The sequence below is a fragment of the Rissa tridactyla genome, chromosome 2 (assembly GCF_028500815.1).
Source record: "Rissa tridactyla isolate bRisTri1 chromosome 2, bRisTri1.patW.cur.20221130, whole genome shotgun sequence".
Lineage (NCBI taxonomy): Eukaryota > Metazoa > Chordata > Aves > Charadriiformes > Laridae > Rissa > Rissa tridactyla.
The window spans coordinates 124,671,611-124,694,960 of record NC_071467.1 but is presented as its reverse complement, the minus strand read 5'-3'; the positions used below and the strand labels follow the sequence as shown (position 1 = coordinate 124,694,960).

Sequence of the window (23,350 nt, the reverse complement as noted above, 5' to 3'; positions counted from 1 at the left end):
AAAGCCTCAAAAGATGAACTATTAAAACTGCAGTGCAGTAAAGACATGAGGAACAATAAAGCAAACTGGTTGATTTTGTCTATATTAATCACTACAGTAATAACTAGACTTCTGTCAGTATATCTGTGATGAATCATGAACATGATATGTCCCAGCCTAAAAAGGAGCCTAAAAAGTATGATGCACATATGCGTGTTTGGTTTACCGATTTATTAGAGGGTAATCATAGCATTATTAAAAAAAAAAAAGTAAATCTGTATACACCGGCACAGAGTTCATCATGTTATACTGGTTTCTTATTTCAGCATGTATCCCATATTCTGCTGTAGGAATACTATTAAGAATAAAATGCACTGGAAAATGGAAGTGATACAGAAAAAGTAACTGACAAGCAAGAGACCTTGAATACAAAATTCTCAGAATTAGAACTGGGGATACAAGTGTTCAAGGATGGGCAAAACCAAGTTTATACGTGAAATTTTCACGTATACCGAACAAAACGGGGAAGTAAGAAGTTATTGAAGAAATTATGCTCTTATAGGAATTATCTGTATTTTCATTCTAGAACAAATAATTCTGGAACTATCAGGGAAATATTTAAGCATGCATTATATATTCACTAGCTAACAAAAAGTACCAGCAAGCTTGGACATTTGCTGGAGCATACTCCAAGTACGCTCTCAAACTGAGAGCTCCCAACAAGCACTTACGTAAAACATGTTCTAAGCAATGAGGTATCTTTCAAGACAGGAAAAGAACTTCACTTAAAGGAGTGAGTCATGAAATGAGTACTAAGTTTTCACTAAACCAAAAAACGTGTCTTAGTTAACGCAAGGCAAAAGAAAACATAAAGAACAGAGACAAAAATAAAGGTCGTAAGAAATACAAGAATAAAATATGCTGCTCTGCAGTATGTATTGCTATTTGGACTTTGGAACTGGATGTCTAGAGTAAAATGTATTGATATTCCAGAATATTTTCAGGAATTGGTTCAATAAAAGATGTGGTACAGCCTATAAAAATATCGCAAATATCTTTCTTGGGTTTGGTGCCCCTCCCCCCTTCCCCCCAACCCAGCCCCGTTAGATCCTTCTCTACAAAGCAAGGTAAAAATAAACAGTGTCCTGGCTAAGAGTAATTTCTTCACTATTAGCATAGTGAACTTTTTCTAGTCATATTAACATAACAACCCTGGATTAACACACAGTAATTGTCAGCATCACTGAACTCATGACATTACCACAAAGTAAATCTCTAGTATAAAGACTGAATAAGCAAGCAGGATCCATCTGACAAACATATAAAGCTATGCCACGATGCTGAAATTCCTCAAACATTACACATTTTATTCGAGCATATCCTAAAAACCATTAGGAACAATGTAGGTCTATTTCTATACTTCAAAACAATAACGCATGCGATGTATGCAGGCACAAGTAGAACATTTGAGTAAATTCAAAAATACACAGAAACATCATCTATAGCTACACATAGCACACACTTATCATTAGTTCTTTGCTTATCAAGAAGGAAACACTTATCTGCTATTATCAGCTGAATTTTCCTTCATCTCCCAGTGAGAACATTACTTAACAGGTTAGAACAAACTGGATGCTACAACTTATCTCACCATTTCGTTCAAGCAAGTGAGGGTCAGAATGTTTCTTGCCTATATCTGCAAAAGACCGAACCAGGGGAATCCGATTGCTGAATTTTTTCTCATTCTGATGATGGTGCCTTTTTAGAAGAGCCTCTCTCACATTCTCTCTTATGGATTCATCAAGCTGGCCAGAGGCAATCATGTTGTCCAAAACCATATCTACATAATAACAACAACAAAAAGGAAAATTATATGTATAGCAACCAAATCTCTCCTTCACCACACTCAAACACTTCAGTTGCACCAAATAATAAGAAAAAAATGAAATCTATTTTAAAAAAAAAGTCTTTTCTTTAGCAAAGTCATCTTCAAGAATCCACAGGAAATTTTCAAAGATGTCACTAAACAAGCAAATGTGAGAATAAGGAAAGCACAACATGCGGCTCCAAAAGTCAGAATTTATTAGTAGCATCATTTTCAGAAATAAGTTACTTAATATTTTATAACTTATTGTCATTTACTTCAACTTTCAACGGCTACCCCCTTTCAAAAAAAAAAATTATCTATGTATTCAACAATCCTTCACTAGAAGTGAACACAGAGACAGAAACACGATGGACTTAAGACAGTCTTAACCTGGTGTTCCCTTTTTCAAAAGTATACAACTATACCAAAGTGAAAGTTATTATAGGACGAGATGAATTCCCTAACTCCTCTGTCACCTTCAGATGCTCTAAATTCCTGAGGCTCTCTACCAAACTTCATGCAATTCACATGCTGTAGAAGAGGAAGTGTAAAACAAAAGCTAGTCACATCATCTAAAAACTAATTAATCAGCTGTCAAACATGATGAAGTTTCGATTCTCATGAGTGCTCACAACAGGAAAGAAAGCCTGCATGTCTGGGAAAACCTGCTGTGATTTTTTAGCTTTTTTTTTAATTAATTAAAAAAAAAAAAACAAACCCAAAAAACCCACTCCCAAATCAACATGAACCTATGTGACAAAACTTCTAAAATCTACTTTCCCAGTCTTAACTGATGTATCAAGAACCTAACTGTCTTGCTAAACTGCAATTACACAGAACTTTCACAATGAAAAAGATTATGGCTTGGAACACCTTACAGACAAAATTATATGCAGCGAAGTCTCTATCAGTACAGTGCAGCTTCTTTCTGGAATTATTGGCAACACGCCTTTTGTTTTGCTTCTCAGAAGGAAGCCGGCCACCCTCTCCCTCCTGTTTTAAGTGAGAATCAAGAATACCTAACCAGGTATTCCTGGCTCAGTGGAACAAGACAATACATTTGTATGCCAGAGATTGTTATCCTACATGCTTTGTAACAACACTTAAAATTAACTTGTAAAAAATTCAATCTCTTAAGACATCCTACCTAGTTCCAACTAAAATACCTACTAAAAGAGTGCTGCTTGCACAGAATTAAGCAATAACTGTTTTTCTTATGTACTAAGATTATTGCTACATTTCATTATTAAAAATAAATTAAAAACCAAAATCTTGCTTTTACAAACCCTGTATTGAACACTCTTACTCAGGAAGTCAGGAAAATACGAAGGGAATACCAATTTCCTGAGTGAATTTCAAAGACTTCAAAGCAAAAAAAAAAAGTTTCAAGCACTGCCAAAGTTTTTAATGCCAAAACACCTCATCCTTCACATACATGTTGGTCAGCCCTAAGCCTAGCATGATTCCTGAGAAGGCATTCCACTGTGTGGTACCTGTAGCAAGAGATACCAGGAAAATTATGTAAAAATAGTTCAAAGGCATTCAGGCTAAGCAGGTATATATACGTATATGAAAAAGCCTTCAATGCTAATTTTATAGTATCCAAAATGACCATGTGATTAGTGAGGACACTCAACACAGTAGGTCAAACAACATGTACAAAGTTTATTTCTGCTCACCTCTTAAAAAGGTGAAAAAAATAGCAGATGTGCAACAATCAACTGCACTAATGGCATCAGCCAAGTTATGATTATTAATTATGGTACTAAAATGCACATATAAATCCTAAAGTGTTCTGGCAGATATTTACATTTCATCTGTAGAAACAAAGACAAAGAACATGTTCAGGGATTAGAGCATAAAGGCAAATTCTGGGCCTCATCCTAAAGCATGTAATAAAGGAGGTCCTACGTATCCAGTGAGGCACCTCATAAGTGAAGTTTGTAGGATCAGCTCTTTACAATGAGATGAAAAAAACTTCAGTAAGCATGCACATACCTATTTCCTCAATACAGTATTTTCAAGAACATAGAAAGATACCACCAAAGGTGTCTCAAGTGATAGATTAAAGTTTAGGAATAAAGTATTTAAAAAAAAAAAGTTTTGCTGCAACCTGCTATCTCATCTAGTGTGTTTGCTCTCATGTCCAACATGACGGTCCCATTAAGAATACAGCTTCGCAGTTCAAAGAGACTGTGCAGAGACAGCGTTGCTACATAAGGCTTGCTCCATCGATCACCACCATCTTCAACATCCTCTTCAAATTTTAGCCACCTGAAATGCACACACGTATTTAGATTTCTCCTGGAAGATAGACAAGCAATCCCATTCTTCCCTGTGACTTCACATGACATGGAACAGGAAGTCTCATCAGCTCATACCTACTTTCATTTCCTCAGACAACCCAACTGATTGACAGTTCCAACATGTTTACCAGGACTTTTAACTCCACTCAACTGTTTTAGTTTTCACCCACTTTGCTTCTTTTATTTTGAACAATACCTGTTCGACTCATGAGTTCTTGTGAACAGTGTGGGACTGTGCCTTGCTAATTGATTTGCATATCTCAGTTTCATTGGTATCTTAGGATTAGAAAGCTGTTTGAAACACACCATATACAATGTTCAAGTCTCCTAGGGTGCTAAGTCAGACATTTAAGAGCTAGGTAACACTAATATGCGCAACTATAAATTGATCTTGATTGTGACTCACGTGCATTATGTAAATTGAACTTCTGCAAAAGCTAACATGCAATAAGGTAATTAGAAGTACCAAACGCAGCAGAATTTATTACAATGCATATGTAGAAGGAACCAACTAAACCAACATGGGCCAAAAATAATCGTGGCATCCTTTAATGTTCATGCATGCAATTTGCAAAAAAAGTAATCAAATACTACTTAAGAAGAACATATGTAAATACCCGATTTTCTTTATGTTTGAGTGAAAAAAATTGACGCTAATATATCAGCAATAATAGAGCAAAGAGATTTCTGAGATTGTAAGTACTGTGCTTCAGGGCTGAACACCTGTATTTATAACTAAACACAGTTTCCCTTTCACAATGCTTGGCATGATCAGCTTTAAGAAAGTCAACACAGCACCAGTAAGACGGAGGGTCTCTTGAGAAAACATATTGATTCTTCAGAGTTGGACAAAAACAGCAGAAGTTTTAATTTGCTGAGTATGAATTGAGTGAACAACTCCTATAGTTCATGAAAATTCTAACTTAGACCTGGTTTGCAGTTCTTTGAAACAGAATCACTAGAACATACACATTTAAACAATCTACTTTTATTTAGCATACCTAGCCGTTTCTTTCCATTCATATTCTTCTCCATCCCTGAAGCAAAGTTCATCCATTTCAGTGAAGAGATCATGGGGAATGTGTTCATCATCATCTTCAGTACCCAAGATAAACTGCACTCGTTGGGATGGTGTGTCTTGAAGAAAAGAATAAACCGAACAATTAAAAGAATTCATACTTCTATTATGCAGGAACACCACATAACAGTTAAATCTCCTACTCAGTTAGAAATATGCAGCACAATATCCCCTTCAAGAGGCAGGAGGAACAAATGAAACATGGACATTTCTTTAAAAGGAGGCCCTTTTTAAATTTTTCATTGTTTCTGAAAACAAAACATCTGGAAATTTGTGTTTATGTAACACAATTAAGTATTTTTAGCTCTTCTACAGATTAACAATATGAAAATAAAGATCAACAGCAGAATTAGTAAGAAAGTAAAAATTAATATACCAAAGGGCTAGAAACCTTGTTTTCACTTTGAGAACAAAATAAATGATACCATCATCACAGAGACACCAATTGGGGGGTGTGTGTGTATGTGTGTGTCAGAAATCACAAAACCAAAAACCCCCCATAGGTTGACAGAAACAAATACTCTGACTTATAAATAGGTTGCTCTAGTAATAATTCAAGATGCTAAATAGAGATGGCGTTTTTCTTTTTTTCTCCCCCCTGCACCCCCCCCTCCGCCGCTCTATATAGTGGGCACCCAGGTACTCATATTTTTAAAGCTGGAGATCTTTCAATGGCCTGTCGCTGCTTGTGTTGGATGGAAAAAGTTATTACCTTTCTCATTGCATGGCTGGAGCACTGTACATAAATTAGCATAGGAAAATAGAAACTACACAGCTAAAATGTTGAGGAAATATTTTAACTTCTCATGGTATAATGCTTAGTGGAACAGGCTCAGTAATAACTTGTAACAAAATTTAACTAGCTTTTTTGATCAAATATAAGTAGTGAGCTTCACTGCTATGAGCAAAACTTTAAAAAAAGGAATTATAAAAACACATGGTTTTAGCTGTATTTTTAATACCTATACGCAGATCTTGTTTCAACTCAAGGGAGAGCTTTCAAATTACAAGGGTTCAATAACGTAGTATTCACAATGTTATCTCATGGAAGGTCAGAGAGAGAAAATCCAGGTACACCTCAATTTTAAAAACTGTGCTTTGTTCACCGAAACATTACTCTCACAGCTGCTAGATCTGAACATACAACTGTATGCTTCCACTGCAGAAGATGATCACCTTTTAGATTCAGACATAACATCTGAATTACTAATAAACTTCACTCAAAATTGAATTTTGCTTTTGCATTGCTGTTGTGGCATACATCATCACCCAATAACGTAATTGTGAAATGAGCTCTTCAATACGAACAACACTCATTATCAGTGAAGACGTACAGCAGACTGTATGTCTGCTGTACATATCAACATATCCCAAGAATCTGCCATATCCTCTGTATCCAGGATACAGAAATGACCAGAAGAGAGAAGTGAATTTCTATCTATTTAATATTACTTGCTGCTTCAGAACCTGTATAGCAAGACTCTACAAACATAAGATCAAATGATAATAATTTGTATTTGGGTGTGGAAGTTTTGATGAAACCAAGAACTGTAGGAGAATGGTAAAAGAGGACTTGTCAAAGCATTCTCATTTGAAAACTCCTTTGTTTCAGGGAACTGGCCCCATGTAGAGAACGGTTCTAGACATAGAAAGGCGACAGTGAACAGCACAGTGTCCATGCCTGAAGTGCAACACTGCACCATAACCTTCCCATTCATCAGAGTCTAGGAATCAACGCGGGTTTGAGGTCTTGAAGAAAAACTGCCAAGAGTACCGCCAAGTAATTTCATTTCAGAGAATGATATGACAAAGTCATCATGAGGATAAGGGGTGGGCTGGGGGGCGGTGTCTGATCCAAAACTAAAACTTCGGAAGCAGTACAATTCCTTTACTAACAGACAGCAAGAAAGATGAAGTAAATATTTTAATAGATCATCGATCAAATTATCATGGCAAATGCTGTTTCGCAGCTCTATTCATACTTTAAAAAAATCTTGAATGACAGAGGAAGAATAATACAAGACTACACAATCTGAAAAAAAGTGTCTAATTTAAATAACACAGATTTTTATGCTACAGGCGAGTATTATGAAGGTCTAGTATAAGCTATTCAGTGCAGGCTGCTGAACATTCATGCAGACACCTGGATGAAGTCCAACAGCTTATGATTTAGATAAAACACAACCACAAAATCCTTGCGCATTTGTACATAAAGACATTAATTACAGTGAGAATAAAAGAAACGGCACAAAACAAACAACATTTAAGCACAGAGTAACTAATACAAGTTTATTTTCAAGAGATACAAAGAACTCAGACAACAGATTTCTTACCATATGATGGAGATTCTCGGCCATCCTCTCTGTCAGTTTCTTTTTCTTTTTTTCTTCTGTGATGCCTGTGCCCACGATGCCTATGCCGTCGACGGCCTTGCTTTCCAAATGGGACGTGAACTCCAATATACACAGCTCTGTGGCCTTTTCAAGAAAGGTTAAAAGGAAACCATCAAGCAAAACCAAGCCTCTTGCACAAATTTAGTGTCTTAGTCAAAAAGACAAGGAGTTTGACAAAAAGAAACCCAAAAGCAGCCGGCAAAACTACCTTTAGTGAACTAATATTACCATTACCAACTCAGCTGTAAAACAAGTAATGCAGAAACACAAGCTTGACCTGTAACACTGGAAGAAGCTACTTGATAAACACCAGGGCAAGGCAGAGAAATTACACAATATTCCTCTTGTTTGCAGGGATCCACATTAGGATACTTGTTACAATGGCAAGATTTAACCTTCTAGTTCAGTTTAAGATTTTCATTAAGAAATTACCCATAATGTAGAGTCTGCAAGGAGTTCTCACTGCTTGAATTGAACTGCCAATATTTCTTCAAGTAGCATGTGACACATTTAGGTGAACCTGGTGTTCAACTATACCATTAGTTTAGTATCAGTTCAGGAGCATAAAAGGAACATACATTTGGAAATGTATGCCAAAACATCAAATAACTTACAGAGACGGCTGGAGTGGTTTTTTTCTATTCTAGAATTTTTTAATAAATTTAGATAGTGCATCTTCAAGTTAATACATACTGCTCTTTAAAACACATACTTTCAACATCTTGTTTTTCCTTTGACCTTTCACATTAAGGCAATACTAGTATCAACAACTTTGCAAAAGAAATCAATCAACAGACTGTTCCAAACATAGTAGTACCATGTCTCCCATAATGGAGTTAGCATATACAATAACATTTTCAATTCCTTTTTAAACAAACAATCTCAGGAAGAGACACATTAACTATAAGCCTGGAGGTTAACGCTAGATACTTTGTTTCATACTGCAGAAGAGTTATTACAGAAGACTGACGTTAACAAAAGGAAAAGGAAGTGGTTTTCCAGCTCTTAGAGAGATGCAAATTCAGCAAATTTATAGAAGGCAAGCAAGCCCCAGGAGTTGTGACCGTACACATACATGCATATATGTATGTGTGTATAGCATACACACACTAGATTAAGGATATTGAAAAATTCTGGTGATTACAGAGCTTTAAAGTAATAAAGTATGGTAGTATGTCAAGGTTGTTTTCCAAGAAAATAATGTCTAAGCCCAAAAAGATACACAAAACTTTTATAAAGCTGTATTTTTACAGTGCTACACGAGTAAAAAGACTAAGCAAAAATCAGTAATAATGCATGAGTAAGTTCAACATTTAATTAATTTGGTGAAGATTGCTTTTCAAATTACAAAACCTGGTTCTTGACAGACTTCCAACACTAGTTCTAATTAGAGTCGACTGATAAGCACTATGACCAAATCTGAAATTAAGCATATTAAAAGCTATCTGTTTCCATGTAAGACTGGAAAACAGATTAATTTGTTGAAGCATTCATCAGTCCTATTTATAGAGAGAGACTTTTCTTTTGTGAGCTTCTTCCAAGAAGAGCACTCAGCCCCGGCCAGGCAGCCTGCACAATGCAATTGCCAGAGAAGTTAATGCAAATGTGATGCCTAAACATAAATCAATACCCTTGATACATAATATTATTAGGTACCATTAAAAATGGTCACGTTATTGATACCATTGTGATACAATAATCTTATGTATAGGGAAAGCAAAAGTACTAGGTTCAAAAATAGCTGCATTACTCACCACACAGCACTCAAAGCTGCCTGGTGCAAGCGAGTGACCCACCACTCACTGCAAACGCTATTATCATCCCTGACAGGATTTTTGGTTTATTTTATATATTCAACTAGCAAGTATGAAAACTATAGTTACACAGAGTTAGAAAGTTTTATTCAGCATCAGTGTTTAATTTTTTTGCAGGAACTATTTTTTCCTAGGAGAAACTCAAACATATTTCTAGTAATAAGAGCATTTTGTATTATCAGCTTGTTTTAATATTCTTAATAAGACTGTTTTAAGCATGTGTTTTGATCATTGCACAGAAAAAACCTTGCAGGTGATTACTTTCTAGAAGATTTCAGAAATCTGAAATTGTTCAAGATTTTACTTCCTGAAAAATCAGAACAACTTTCACATTTTGGTCTCTTGCTGCTCCCATAAATTAAGACAAAAATCCTGCATTGTTTTCTGTACTGAAGAACAAAACAAAAAAAAAAACAAACAATTTTTTTTTTTTTTTTAAGAGCCCCATCTTAAACCATTCTCCCTGCTACTGCAAAGATTAGCACTTGTAATAGTGTGATCATTTCCACAGTCAAAGACCATGCTGCTGCACGGAGGAGAGGTGGAACAAGGGAACGAGAAGTCTCTCCCCTATTACAAAACTGCAGTCTGACTGAAACTTTTTTTTGCAATGGAAAAGTTTGGAGGAGAGCAGATACCTTGCAAGGAAACAAGCAAAAGCTAGGGAAAACTGAGCTGAAATTAGCAACAAATCAAGTGTGTTTTCAAACAACCTGCAACCATAGCAAATTGCCTTCCTACCCAAAATGCACTGACCTCTCAGCTATCCCTATGCCCAGGTGCCTCTGAACTGCTTCAAGGCACACCAAGTAGGCAGTGCCAACTTAGTCTTCAACCTGAGCAGCCCACAACCTACAGAGTACTGTGTCCAGCTTTGGAGTCCTCAGCACAGGAAGGACATGGACCTGTTGGAACGGGTCCTGAGGAGGGCCACAAAGATGGTCAGGGGCTGGAGCACCTCTCCTGTGAGGACAGGCTGAGAGAGTTGGGGTTGTTCAGCCTGGAGAAGAGAAGGCTCCGGGGAGACCTCATAGCAGCCTTCCAGTACCTGAAGGGGGCCTACAGGAAGGATGGGGAGGAACTCTTTATCAGGGAGTGTAATGATAGGACACAGGGTAACGGCCTCAAACTGAAAGAGGGTAGATTTAGATTGGATATCAGGAAGAAATTCTTTCCTGTGAGGGTGGTGATGCACTGGAACAGGTTGCCCAGGGAAGTTGTGGAGGCTACATCCCTGGAGGTGTTCAAGGTCAGGCTAGATGGGGCTTTGAGCAGCCTGGTCTAGTGGGAGGTGTCCCTGCCCAGGGCAAGGTGGTTGGAACTAGATCATCTTTAAGGTCCCTTCCAACTCCGACCATTCTATGATTCTATTACATTCTCATCCAGAAGGGAACTTTCTTTAAAGTGTCTTCTCACTACCCTAACAGATTAGGGTATCACAAAGACAGGGGAACAGGCTAGCAATGGGTTATCCTACCCTTCAGCCCACGCTGCCCAGAAGTGACTATTGTGTGAATGGCTATTTCCTCTTACAGGCACTGTCTTGCAGGCAAATGTAAAACAAGAATACCTTCCCCAAATCACTTCTGTATACGCAAAGTGATCAGACTGCTACACCTGCAACTGTATTTTGAGACTAATAACGTGAAATGCTGATGAGCAAGACAATCTTCAGCTATTATTAAATAAAATGCATCACAATCCAATGTAACTCTATCAGAATAACTTCAAGAAAAAAACCTGATGTTGAAAAAGAGCCTCTGAATTTTATTTTATTTTCTGGAGCATGCATGAGGGGTGGGAATACAATAGACTAACCAAAAGAAGTTTGGCTGTTGCAAACAGCAGCTTATGAGTGCACCAGATTTTCCTTAAGAAAGGGGCCCTTTTCTTGGTATCATGGACATTAATAAACAAAGACATCTCCACCACTACCTAAGAAATCCAAAACTACTGCTGTTGAGTATACAAGCATGATTACCAAAAAACATATTGCAGGTATATTCAACTCCAAAAGGGAGGGCAAAACTGCATAACAAAATTTGGACAAGCTTAACTTTAATTCTAACTCCACAAAGCAAAGCACTGAGAAGCCCTCTAAAAACAGAGACAGCTGTATTGAGTAGGTCTGTGTTGCCTTAAGTTTCATTATTCAGACAGGAGTAATTAATGTTTGCAGACGGACAGATAAAGATTTACTTACAAACACAATTTACAAGGGGAAACAAAAATACAGGGATTTTTTTTTTCCTTCACCCCCAATGAATTAGGCAAAACAACTTAGTTTGCTTCACACAGAAGTAAGCTTGCTTCACCAGAAAGGCAAGTAATATGAAAGCAATGGAGAAAAAGTTAACTCTAAAAAGGTCTGAAGTCATATTACTAGCATCAGTGTTATTTCTAAAGGGAACCCAACCTTTTCCTTGAATATTGTTTTTATAAGCTTGAAAGGTCACACACAATTATGTGACCTTCAAAACTTTATTCACACTAGCATCTGTACCACAGTACCACTCTCAAGCAAAGCTTGTTACAGAATTACTTTAAACCAATAATCAATAGAATTAGTAGACTGCCCAATACTAAATTTAGTAATATAAAGCTCAAGAGATAATTGTTCATTTTAATCTAACGTGACTTTATCCAAGCTTAGCTGTTCAAATCTGCCAAGAGTATTTACTACTTAAGGTCCTTATCAGTATGAAACAAATTTAAACGTTAGGAGCTTGCTACATGTCTCCATCGCGTGGTTGGTCATAGTCCAAAAGTCAGCTTATACGAAGACCTTTAAAACTGACAGAATAGAAAATGCCCTGTTTAAGTTCCCTGATTTCTCCCTAAAGCGCCTAAGAAAATGCTAATAGATGACTTCTAAAGTCTGAGAGAGATCAAACACATGTATCCAAAAACGCTCTGATGTGGCAACCCTGTAAGTACAAATACACACAGAACTTTCTTTTTTCTACCAATATTTTGTTAGCTAGATGCCCTTTAAGCTTCATACAAAGAAGGACATTCTTCCCCACGTTAACAAGGGAAAGCAAAGAAAAACAAGTTAATACCTACGTGAATCCTCACACCCTGTTACTTAGAAATTTGAACTGCAGATACCTGTAAGGGACATCTGGAGGTGGGCTATCTGGTCTAGTCTCGCTCAAAGTACAGCCAACTTCAAAGCTGAAGTTATCTTTTTGATCAGGTTGGTCAGGATGACAACCAGCCAAGCTTTGAGTATCTGTAAAGACAGACACTCTACAGGCTCTACGGTCAACTTATTCCAACACATAACAACATACTGCATGAAAAAAATTTCCTAATATCCAATCAGCACTTCCAACACTGCATCTTGTGACAAGAGTTTGACTCCATCTTCCCCATAAGCTCCCAACAGTCTGCTGAAGACAAAAAACGACGACAAGAATTACTTTTTCATTTCCAAAAATCTTCAAATAATAAGCTGAAGATAGATCGTTTATTTTACACAGAAGCCTTTATTTCATAAAATAATGTCGTAACCTATCTTGTTCCAGCATGGAGCTTTCCAGTATGGAAAAATCGGAAGATCTGCAGGAGAGATCCTAATCTGTTCCTTAAGACCATAAAACAGGGGAAAAAAGCAGCTGTTTGATGTCTTCTATCTCACATCCCCAAACACATTAACCTAGTAGGAAGCATTTGAAATCTATCGTCATCTCATGCCCTGACATTAATTCCCCTTACATCACAGAAAGTACTTGTAATCACGAAAATCAGCTCAATGCAGTTTATTGGCATAACTTCTACCTTTTCTGTCACAGGTCTGCTTCAAAGGTATAGACACAGAAATAGGAAAAATAATCTTAGGCAGATGGAAGAAGTAAAGAGTCAGAACAAGAAAGTCTTTTCATGCCCTAAAAAACTTCACAGCCCAAGGTCTTCTTCAAATATTCTCGGCTCTGGTGAAACTTAAGGAACAAGCAGAATTCCTTGTTTACACACACACACCCTTTTATTTAATTTATTTATAATGAAAACTCTGAAAATTCACTCAAGTCAGTAATTCATTGAAATTATTGCTAGTATGCTAAATTCTCTAATTTCTAATTAAAAATAATGCCACCTTTCTGAAGTATGCAATTAAATGTACAATTTAATATTGATAGCGAAGTTATCAGTGTAAGATGCAAACTAAGTATTTCAAAATAAATAGTATTTCAGCTTATTTTATGAATTTCTCTCACACAAAACATACCCAAGAAACACTCAAATAATTTTCTAATTAATTAATGTAGTAAAAGTGAACATTAAATGTTTTAATATAATTTTGTTCTTCCATGCATGAAGTCTATAAAAAAAAAATCTATTATTACCAATGATTCTTTTTCTGTGCTTTGTTAAAAGAATTATTTCACAAAAACTATCTCTTGCTTTCGAAATAAAATTTTTTCTAACCAAATCTGTATAAAGAAGTAAAGAAAATTCTTTCACGGGACTGTTACGTGTCATAGCTGGAGCCCAAAGGTTCTCCACAGTGCAGTGTATTTTAGAGTCTGTTAAACCTCCAGGGCTGTATTCTGAAATCTCTTGTTGTTCCTAGTAATTAAGTATATCTGAGAACATGCTCTTTATACTACAATACTTGGACAGACAAAATTGAGAGGCATAATCCAAAAATCTCGTATGCACAGCATACAGTAAGCAGCTCAGTAAGAGTGTTTTCTCACGACACAATGAAAGAGAGAGTCATATTATGCTCTGGCAGGAGTAGTAAATGCCAGAAGTGATTTTTTTTTCCTGACTTAAACACCAAATAGGAGTTGGTAGGAGCAGTCATAAGAAAAAAATGCATTGACTATTTCTGTTTGACACAATCAACAACATTCAAGGCAGCATTATCAATAATTACATTAGACATGCAGGTAGTAACAGTAATAGGAAAAGCTTAGTGCCAGCTGACGGTGCTACACAGGGATTCTAGCATGGTACCTCCACCCCAGGTCTTTGTGGTCCACCGCCAGCATGGATCTCCCCCAACTGGGAAAGGAGCCAGCATTTGGTACCTGTGGGAGGGGGACTAGATGCCCTTGCATTGTACATCCAAGTCAGACCTGGAGCTGAAGGCTTAGTCCAGCCTGTCTCTGCAACAGAGCTCAGAAAAAAGGATACATACCCAAGGTAATTTCAAAGCGTTGTTTCTGTTGGAGGAGAGAAAACCTAGAAACACGCAATTCAAGCAAAAGTCCAATTAAGATTGAAGATTGGCCCTTCATCTACCACTGAAGAAACCAACATTCTCAGCCCTTCACTGATGCATACCCTGTAAGGACATAAGGCTTCCACATTCCTATCACTGTCCTTATAAAATATTTCAAAGGAAGCATTTGTAAGGTTTTCCCACTTTATCAATAGGTTATAAATACATTCTCATTTCAAATTTGATGACATCCCTCTCTTTTACAACTGCTGCATGCATCTTTAAATGGATAAGCTTGCCCCCAAGTGCGTCTATTTCCTTATATTTTAAGATATGAAAAATATTAGAGAGGGAATCTTGCCTCATGTAACAGTTACCCTTTCTGAGAAAAACTGAAACTTGCACATGGTTTTTATAAAATAAAAAATGTTCAGAAATTTAAAAAAATCTCACACTTTAAAAGCTTTAACTGCTGTGAAACACAAGCTTTGAGGGAATTGCAAATGGAAAAGTCATCCATTCAAGACTTCTGACTTCCATCAAGTCACAGGCTTAGCGAATTTTTGGAACAACTGATTTTAAAGAGATTAAAAATAGTAAGATAAATGTTATGAAAGCCATCAAGAAACAACAGGCTGCAGAATAAAGTACAGTCTTCTATTTCTTCTGCCTCATCTCAAAAATTTTAAGTTTGAGCAATCTAGAGCCATCAAGCTCACTGAAATCTTTAAATTTCGATTTTCTGGCCATCCTACTTGAAGAACAATTTTACATGTGCTGCAGAATACAAAACTGCAGTTGGTTACCTTCTTATAAAGTTTCTGACGCAGTCAGAACAGAAACATTACATGATGTTCTCTCACATAAAAGAAGTTTGACAATAATAAAAAATGTTAGGACACAGTTTATAACATGAACTTTTAAAAAGCATTGCTTTCATCTTAGTCTATTTTACATAAAATACTTATTTTACATCTTTATGTAAAAGGCATTTGTTTTGAATGGCACCCATTTTTAAAAACAACTCTGTTTTAAGAAGCAATGCTACAATTAGCACTCACATTTCCCAAAATGGATTTTAAAGATTTAAGTATAAGCAAAGTTATTGTCTGCTGCAGATGCTGTCATGAATTCATTCAAGTTTAAACGCTGATTCACTTTGAAAAACCATTACTAGAGGGTAGAGAATGTGACTGAACAGTTTTGTCTGTTTTGGAGGGCAAATATTAGATAACCTAGCCTTACTTGTCAGAAATTGTAACAATGCAAGGGTAGCATATTCAGCACTGCCTCTAACACTACAGAAAAAGTAGCTGCATATTGAAAAAAATTACACTTTGCTGCATCGCCTCCTTCAAAGATTATTTTCACTTAAGGTTCAGTATTTATGTAAAGGTCTTCTATTTGACATTAGCTACATAAGAAGGAAAGCGTAGCTAAAAAAGTTATGAATCCCTACACATGTATCGCAGTTCCCATGCAAAAATCACTTAAATTACTGAAGTCTACACTTCCCATAAAGCAACACCTAGATTGTAATATTAAATAGATCTAAGTCATTACAAAAGCTGAGAATATTTTCCTTACTTTAAAGTAAAATTGAATACCATACAGATTTATACATTATACATACACTAACATGGCTTTTAAACAAAAATGAAATCAAACTAGTAATACTGTTGTTATTCTAATGAATTACTTACAATATATGCAAAAAATACTGACTTAGTTTCAGTATGAATACTACTGCTCAGTTCCAACTTGGTCAGCAAGATTGTGAAGTTGGATAATATCATCTTTAGCAAGATAAAACATCCTGTCAACAGCCATTCATCAACTGCAGTATGCAGAAGGGTTCCTTAGCTGTTGAGACCATTTCACAAATAAGAAATTAACACATGTCTCAAGGACATTCATTAAGAAGTTCTATTTGTAGAATACTGAGTAATTTGCCTCAAAGATGAGGAACACTGTGGTATCAGAACTGCTAACAATTTTTTTATTTTTTTTTTAAAGTTCATGCATTTGTTTCCTAGCTAAAGAATATTAATTTTGGGGTGCACTAGTCCATACTTCTTTTTATACTCAGCTCTTGTTATGCTACCATCAAGAAGTCTCATAACATAAAAAAAGAGAAAAAGTCTCTTATCTCAAGTAATTTCTATTAAGTTTCACTTGCCAGGAGGTTACAGTATGTTTTTCCAGTAATTTACAAATAATTTAACATGCAAGTAAAAATTTCAGAATTTACAGCAATTTTTAAGTACTGTGTTTGGCAGAATCAGAATCAACTTCCAAAAAGAATGTTCTAGAAACTGGAAATAACCCCCTGCCTCCAAAACTGACGACACAAAGCTGAAAACTGTGTCTAGTCACTTTGGGTGCCATATTGAGTTTTACATCTACACAATCAGGTTGCTAACTTTCCCTCTCAAAAGGCAGTCTGAAAACATTTTGATAGCACTTGTTAAGGAATTACCTTTGTGATAAACACCACAAAAAATAAAATAAGTTGAAGACAACTATTCTCTCTGCACTGAAGTCTGAATATTGCATAAACAAACAGGACAAGAGGTCCTGAGGAATTTGCCCATGGACTAGATAATGTAGGATTCCCATAGCAAAAGATATTATAACTAAGTTTTCAACACATGTGATGAAGGTGTAGCAATGCAGCCTAATTCCAAAATTCACTTAATCAAGAATGCACTAAAAATCATACGAGGAAAACATCCCTCAATTTTTGTGACTTACAAAGAAGCCGGGCACAGATAACATTTATTTCTGGATGATAAGGACATAACAATTTGTCCTGCACCAGCTACTAGCACAACTGGTGCAAGTGAACATTTTGTTGCATATGAATCAGAGCGTGCCTCATACACCTGACTAGCTGTACTGTATCTGAATAGACATGTTTTTCCTTGTTCTCAGTTCAACTCAAACTAAGGACCAGGGAAAATCTTTCCAATTTAGGGGTATCACTAGAGAGGATGGATGAAAAGTGGTCTGCAAGAATCATTAGTGACCATCCTAAATTATTTTTCACTTTTTTCTTTTTGACCACATAAAAAGATACAACTTCATGTGAAATAGCATTTCAAAATTCTTTTTTCTGTTAAGCACAGTTCTTCTCTAGACCATTAAGGGGTCTCTTAAAGCACACTCTCTCTTTAAAGTATTCATTCTGTAGTTTGAGAACCATAAGAAACCTGTTCTATACTGCCTGTCTAAATTAGCACAGCCTCTTACAGAACATAAAAACGTAAATACTAAGCACAATCTTAAAGAGACAGCAGCTACAATGTCCTGTTGTTTTACTTGTGTTTACCTGCTCCCGTAGAACTTGTTTTCTTAAAAGATATTACAGGAACTATTCACGGGTTTTTGAACAGTTGCAATTTACATGTATCTAAAAGGTAGAATAATAGTAAACCTGCCACCTGAAAAAAAGTCTTAGCAGTACATTCTACTACATGTTGCTGTGTAAGTTCTCCGAGTTCCCCAAAACCCTTTCACAATACTGAAAAAATTTCTAACTACGCATAACACATTAAACTGCAAAACACTCGTAGAGCAAGTTTTCCACTTACATATACAATATTCACTTCTAGAGGGGAAAATGTGAAGGATTATTTAACTACCTGTCCTTATCAAATAAGATTAACTGAAAAGCACAGCTGTTTTCTTAAAGGAAAAATAAGGCATGAAGGTATCAGAGATAATAGGGTCACTTGAAATGTAAACACTACTTACACCTGCCACAGGATTGTGTGAGAGTAGAGTAGCTATTAAATCGTCTTAACTCTTGAAAGCTGCTTCTTGGATTTATGCCACAGAAAACTAGTCTACCGAGACACACACTCTTGACCTCAGATTGTTTCTGGAACAAGACTTCTATTATGTATAAACTCCTTATCTTTGCTATGCCTGTAACTGGTCTGCTAAGAGTAACGATATATCCCTTGTCTCTTAAACTGTATCTACTAAATGTATCCTCAGATCAAGGTGGAAAAATAACTACACAGTTAAAAAGATAGCTCCTGGTAATATCAAGCCAACCATGTTAACTCAGGTTTAAGAAAGCTTTCCTTAAACATGGTTCTTAGAAGATGCCTTTTACGAGATGGCATGAAATACCTCTGCCATTACTGTTCTTGCCTTACTTCCAATTCCTGTCTTACTTTGTTATTACTCTCATTCATTGCAGCTCAAAAAGTCTGGCATCAATTTAAGAACATTAGGTGCTCTTAAAAACGTTATTTTAAGATGTTATTCCCCATTCTAGCTCTTCTGTAAACTGACATTTGTTATTTCACAGTAAGGCCTTACAGCTTCAGTAAAGAGCAGTACCTTTATTTAGTACACACGCAGTCTGCCCATAATTGAAGTTTACCAACTCTACCAATTTCTCTTTTACAGGAAGGGAGTCACAAAACAAGCAGCCTGAGCCTAACCTTTCTAACCTAAACACTGTCACTCTGGATATGTACCACACTTTTCCAGCCACCATAAATAGAATGCAGAGCTTGGGAAGCCCTAACTACAAGATCTGTTTTCCCCTTTAGCATCTGGCCATTAACATTTCACTACAGAATTTCCAAAAAATAGAAGTATCCAATACTGACAACACCAAGAAACCTTTGTTTTAATATTAGTAGCAAAAATATGCCTTCTGCAGCATCAAACCAATGAATATTAGTTTGTACAGGCTTTAAAGCAGTTAAGTATCACCTGCCCATGCTGGCTCTAAAAGGTTCAGTGCTTCACATCATAGCTGAACTGAATCAACTGCTTGCTGCCTCTCCTTGAAAAGAATCAACACACACCTCTGGAAAGGGTCCAGATTCCTAGAACTCCTTTTCAAGTCACAAGAAAAACAAGTTGGAAGACTGGACTGAAACAGCTTCAAGTCTTAAAACACTTGCAATACTTAATGCTTGACTGTAGTCTTCCTAAGCCTACAAGAAAACGTTCACAAGTCAGTAATGAAAAATAATACTATCCAGAGGTTTTGTACTGCTTGCAGCCAACAACTCAATTTCTCCCCTTGTAAGATTTTAATAACAGAATTAAAAACAAAACCCAAAAATCCTATATACCTACTCTAATCATAATAGCTTATAAATAATCTCATCAGACAGAACTGTAAATTCACATAAATTTACCCTCTAAAACACCCTGAATCTAAAGAATCTCCTTTGGTGAGTCTCAGAGAAGATAACTATGAGTCAAACAACTGTACTTACGTACCTTTCTCTTTCGAACAGGAAAGAAAAACACTTCTTGTTCTAACTTGGGAACTGTTTCCACTGTCAAAATACATGCAGTCCCTCCCTCTCCCCAGTCTACCATTAAAAAAAAAGGGACCCATTTTCTTACAAATATATAAGATGCTACAAGATATATGTAGTTACCAAAAATAATTCCTACTTATGTGTGAAAATGTGTGCCTATATGAAGCTTCAGATATGTGATAATCCTACTGGAATACATTTTTCTTGTCAGATACTTGTTTAACCTCTGTGTAGCCAGTCCCCTCTTGTGCTGTGACGCTTAACACTGGGTCACTCGGGCAGCACGGCTAAGAGTAAGGTGAGGACAGTGAGATCTCCTCCTTTCAACACCTGTTATGTTGACTCAGTTGCTCATGAAACAGAAGCCCTGGTTTCACCTTTAAATTATTCTTTGGCCGTAGGTAAGACAGGTGTATTTTCCACAGTCAGCAGTACAAGTGCTTAAATTGCCTCAAGCAGCCTGAACCCCCTGCCTTCCCACCCAGTATCTTGTGTAACTACAGCGTTGTCCTTGCTGAAGCACTCCTGCGAATGTGCTATGAAAGGGACTGGGGAAATGATCTGGCTGCACGTTCCCATATCATTCTTGGTGGCTGAAGCATTACAGCTGTTCCTGCAGCACGGCATGCTACTCCAGCTGAACCCCTGCTTCCCCTTAACCCCTGCCTTCCTGCAAAACACAAACATGATTTTTCTGGGTCATCTCCTGGAGAAAACCAAGAGAAGGAAACGAAGGAGGAGGCAGCTTAAATCTGCAGTGAAGATTTAACTGCAGAGACAGACACAGCGGCGGTTTCACCACAGCTCAATCCTATCTAAATTGTCATTGTTGCAGCCTCTGCCGCTGCACCTCTCAACCTCATATTCACACTGCCTTCCTCCGCTCAGCGCTGGCACGCGTCCATCTGGCAAATGAGTTTCGGGTGCTCAAGTTGCTGAGATCTTTCTTATTATTTTCCTGTTAGGACTGTTACATTTTCTGATGGCTTTACATACTTAACCAGGCTTATGGTATTGTCAAAGAAGCAAAAGTGTCAGTACAAGACTGAACGCAGTAACAGCCTGAAGGGAGCAGAGCAAGAGTATGTACGACTGCAACAGCAACAAACAACTTTAATCACTTTAAACCGTCTCTTGTTAGACCACAGCATAAGAAAATGTGACAGCAACCTAAATCAACTTTTCTCAGCCAGAAACTGCTGCTATAATGGCTCTTCGGTGTTCTGAAGCAGCGAGAGTCAGTACTGTCAAGAAATACAACTTAGTGAATCTACTGATAGTTTTCTGGCATTCTACAAACGCTAATTAAGCTGCAGAGCATTCTATGTGAAAGGTCAATAAATAAGATTTTAACACTGGATCTCCCTAGCTTTTGCCTGGCTTCACTAAACAGCATCCATGAATCTTCATTCCAATCTACTTCCTTTTCAAGTCAGCAAGAAATTGTATCTTAGATGAAGTATCTAATTTTGCATTTTGCTATATGAAACTAACTCAATGCCATTTCTCTTGCTAAATGCAGGATGCCGAGTCAAATAATGAAGACTAACAGGATCCCATAATGCCTTAACTGACTGCAGATGGCAGAACGTACAGTTTACCACGGGAAAAGAAGAACTGTTATCTGTTCAGACTCTCAGTATTTAAAGCACATGACCACACTCACAAGGAAACTTAAATTTCAGAAAACAAAACAAACATCTCCCTCATGGCCCCTCTTCAATGAGTTTTGATTCTGCAGAACTTGACATCATTCACGCTGGGAAATTACTTACTGACAGCAATCATTTTTCCAAACCTACAATCTCAGAAGCAAGCTTTCCTTGGAAAGCTTCATAAGTTGTTTTTTTTCTTTTAGTATTTATTTCTGTGACAGATTTGAATAACAGTGAGCATTTACTAGCATGCACAGAGACAAAAAGCAGTGCAGGTTATCTGCTGTTCACTGGTTTTATTCCTAGAATTTCATAGTGACCATAAAATTCTGATTCCTTTTAGCGATACTGGTTGTTACTTGAAGGAAAATAAAACTTTAATCCTGAAGCAAAAAATGCGTGTTAGGCAAACAGAAAACTACCACAAACTTACTCTCTAGTTCTTCCTTCTCAAAGTTTGTATTGATAGTAGAGCTGATTTTGCCCATATCCACAACGGCTTCTTCATCATGACCCTAAAGAAACAAGACACAAATTTAACGAAATAGAACTATTTTTTCTAAATCTCCATATATATTCTGCAGTTCTGAAGCTAAGTTTTCTAAAACAACACGCTTTCACCTCTTAGAAACTGAGAAAGAAAGTGTCACTGAAAATCTATCCATCCAGTTCTTCAAGAAAACGTTACCCTGTATTGAAGGAAAAACTGTAAATCAACAGACATGCTAAACACCATGCAATTTTCCTTTTGCAATGCTCTCGATTTCATCGTATCAGGGATCAGGACATATATTTCAGGCACGCAATATTCTTTAGTTTCACATTCAACAGCAGTGAATCTACTTCAATAAAATGACTGGCAAATTTATAGAAATTTACGTAAGTTAACATTCAGAGATCTTGAACCCATTTGTTTCGGGGACAATTCCCATGCGAGATTTTCCAGCACAAATAAGAAGTTTTCGTGAACCGAAGGTTATACAAAGGGGTTAAATTACACAACCTGGGGTCTCTCCTAGACCAACCGTTTTGAGAAGACCAAAACCAACTGTTTAACTCGGGTTTCAACAGACAGCTTGTTAACCACACCCCTATCTAATTCACATTTTTTATGCACAAAGTTAGAAAACAACAGTTGCATGATGATCTGTTTCAGATTTCATTACTACTGAAACCATACCAGTCATAATACAAAAAGCACAGTATCCGAAAGAGATAGAGGGTCAGGAATGAGGCTGATCTCTGAACGTGTCCTCTAATCACATGTAGCACATCACTAAAGCAGAACTTTAAACACTGCATTTTGCTCAATCTTGACAAAAATAAACCTTAAAATAGCTGAACAGTAGAAATCTCATAATCTCATCTCAGACTTGATATCAAAACAACATTAAAGTTGACTTTCTCCAAATGTTTGCATTCCTTAGAATACAGTCCACTTTTAACAGCTCATAAATTATAGCCTCCTGGCAGAACTGGTTCTCCAAAAGAACTGCTGCCTACCTAAGGGTAATGCTTTGCTTTACATCTAACTACGTATAATGTCAGGCTAACTGCTAAAGAATACTGTCCCTGCTCTTTCTGCTCCCTTGGGCACATGCTTTTTTCCTTAAGTCAGATCTATCAATCATGGAGTAAGACACAAAGAGCTGAAGCAATCGGGGGGTTTTGTGCGTGTGTTTTTAAACAACTTAATTAGTTTTCCATTGGATCAGTTCACCAAACTGACTTTTCTTGTGTCCATATAACAGCTAGATCCACCACAAATAAATCTGAATACTGCTTCTG

General features: G+C 36.8%; 1 protein-coding gene across 8 annotated transcripts in view; it reads right to left on the bottom strand.

The window, feature by feature from the left end:
• The window catches only part of SLC4A7 (solute carrier family 4 member 7), a 101,886-nt gene that overhangs the window by 40,457 nt on the left and 38,079 nt on the right, over positions 1–23,350 (bottom strand). For 7 of the 8 annotated variants that reach the window (XM_054191060.1, XM_054191061.1, XM_054191064.1 and 4 more), the window contains exons 2-6: positions 21,996–22,077; positions 7,564–7,707; positions 5,154–5,289; positions 3,960–4,120; positions 1,631–1,819 (exon numbers count right to left, since the gene is read on the bottom strand). In XM_054191060.1, coding sequence (XP_054047035.1) covers positions 1,631–1,819; positions 3,960–4,120; positions 5,154–5,289; positions 7,564–7,707; positions 21,996–22,077 — 712 coding nt within the window. The remainder of the gene's footprint in view (positions 1–1,630; positions 1,820–3,959; positions 4,121–5,153; positions 5,290–7,563; positions 7,708–21,995; positions 22,078–23,350) is intronic. The other variant, XM_054191059.1, reaches the window with a different exon arrangement.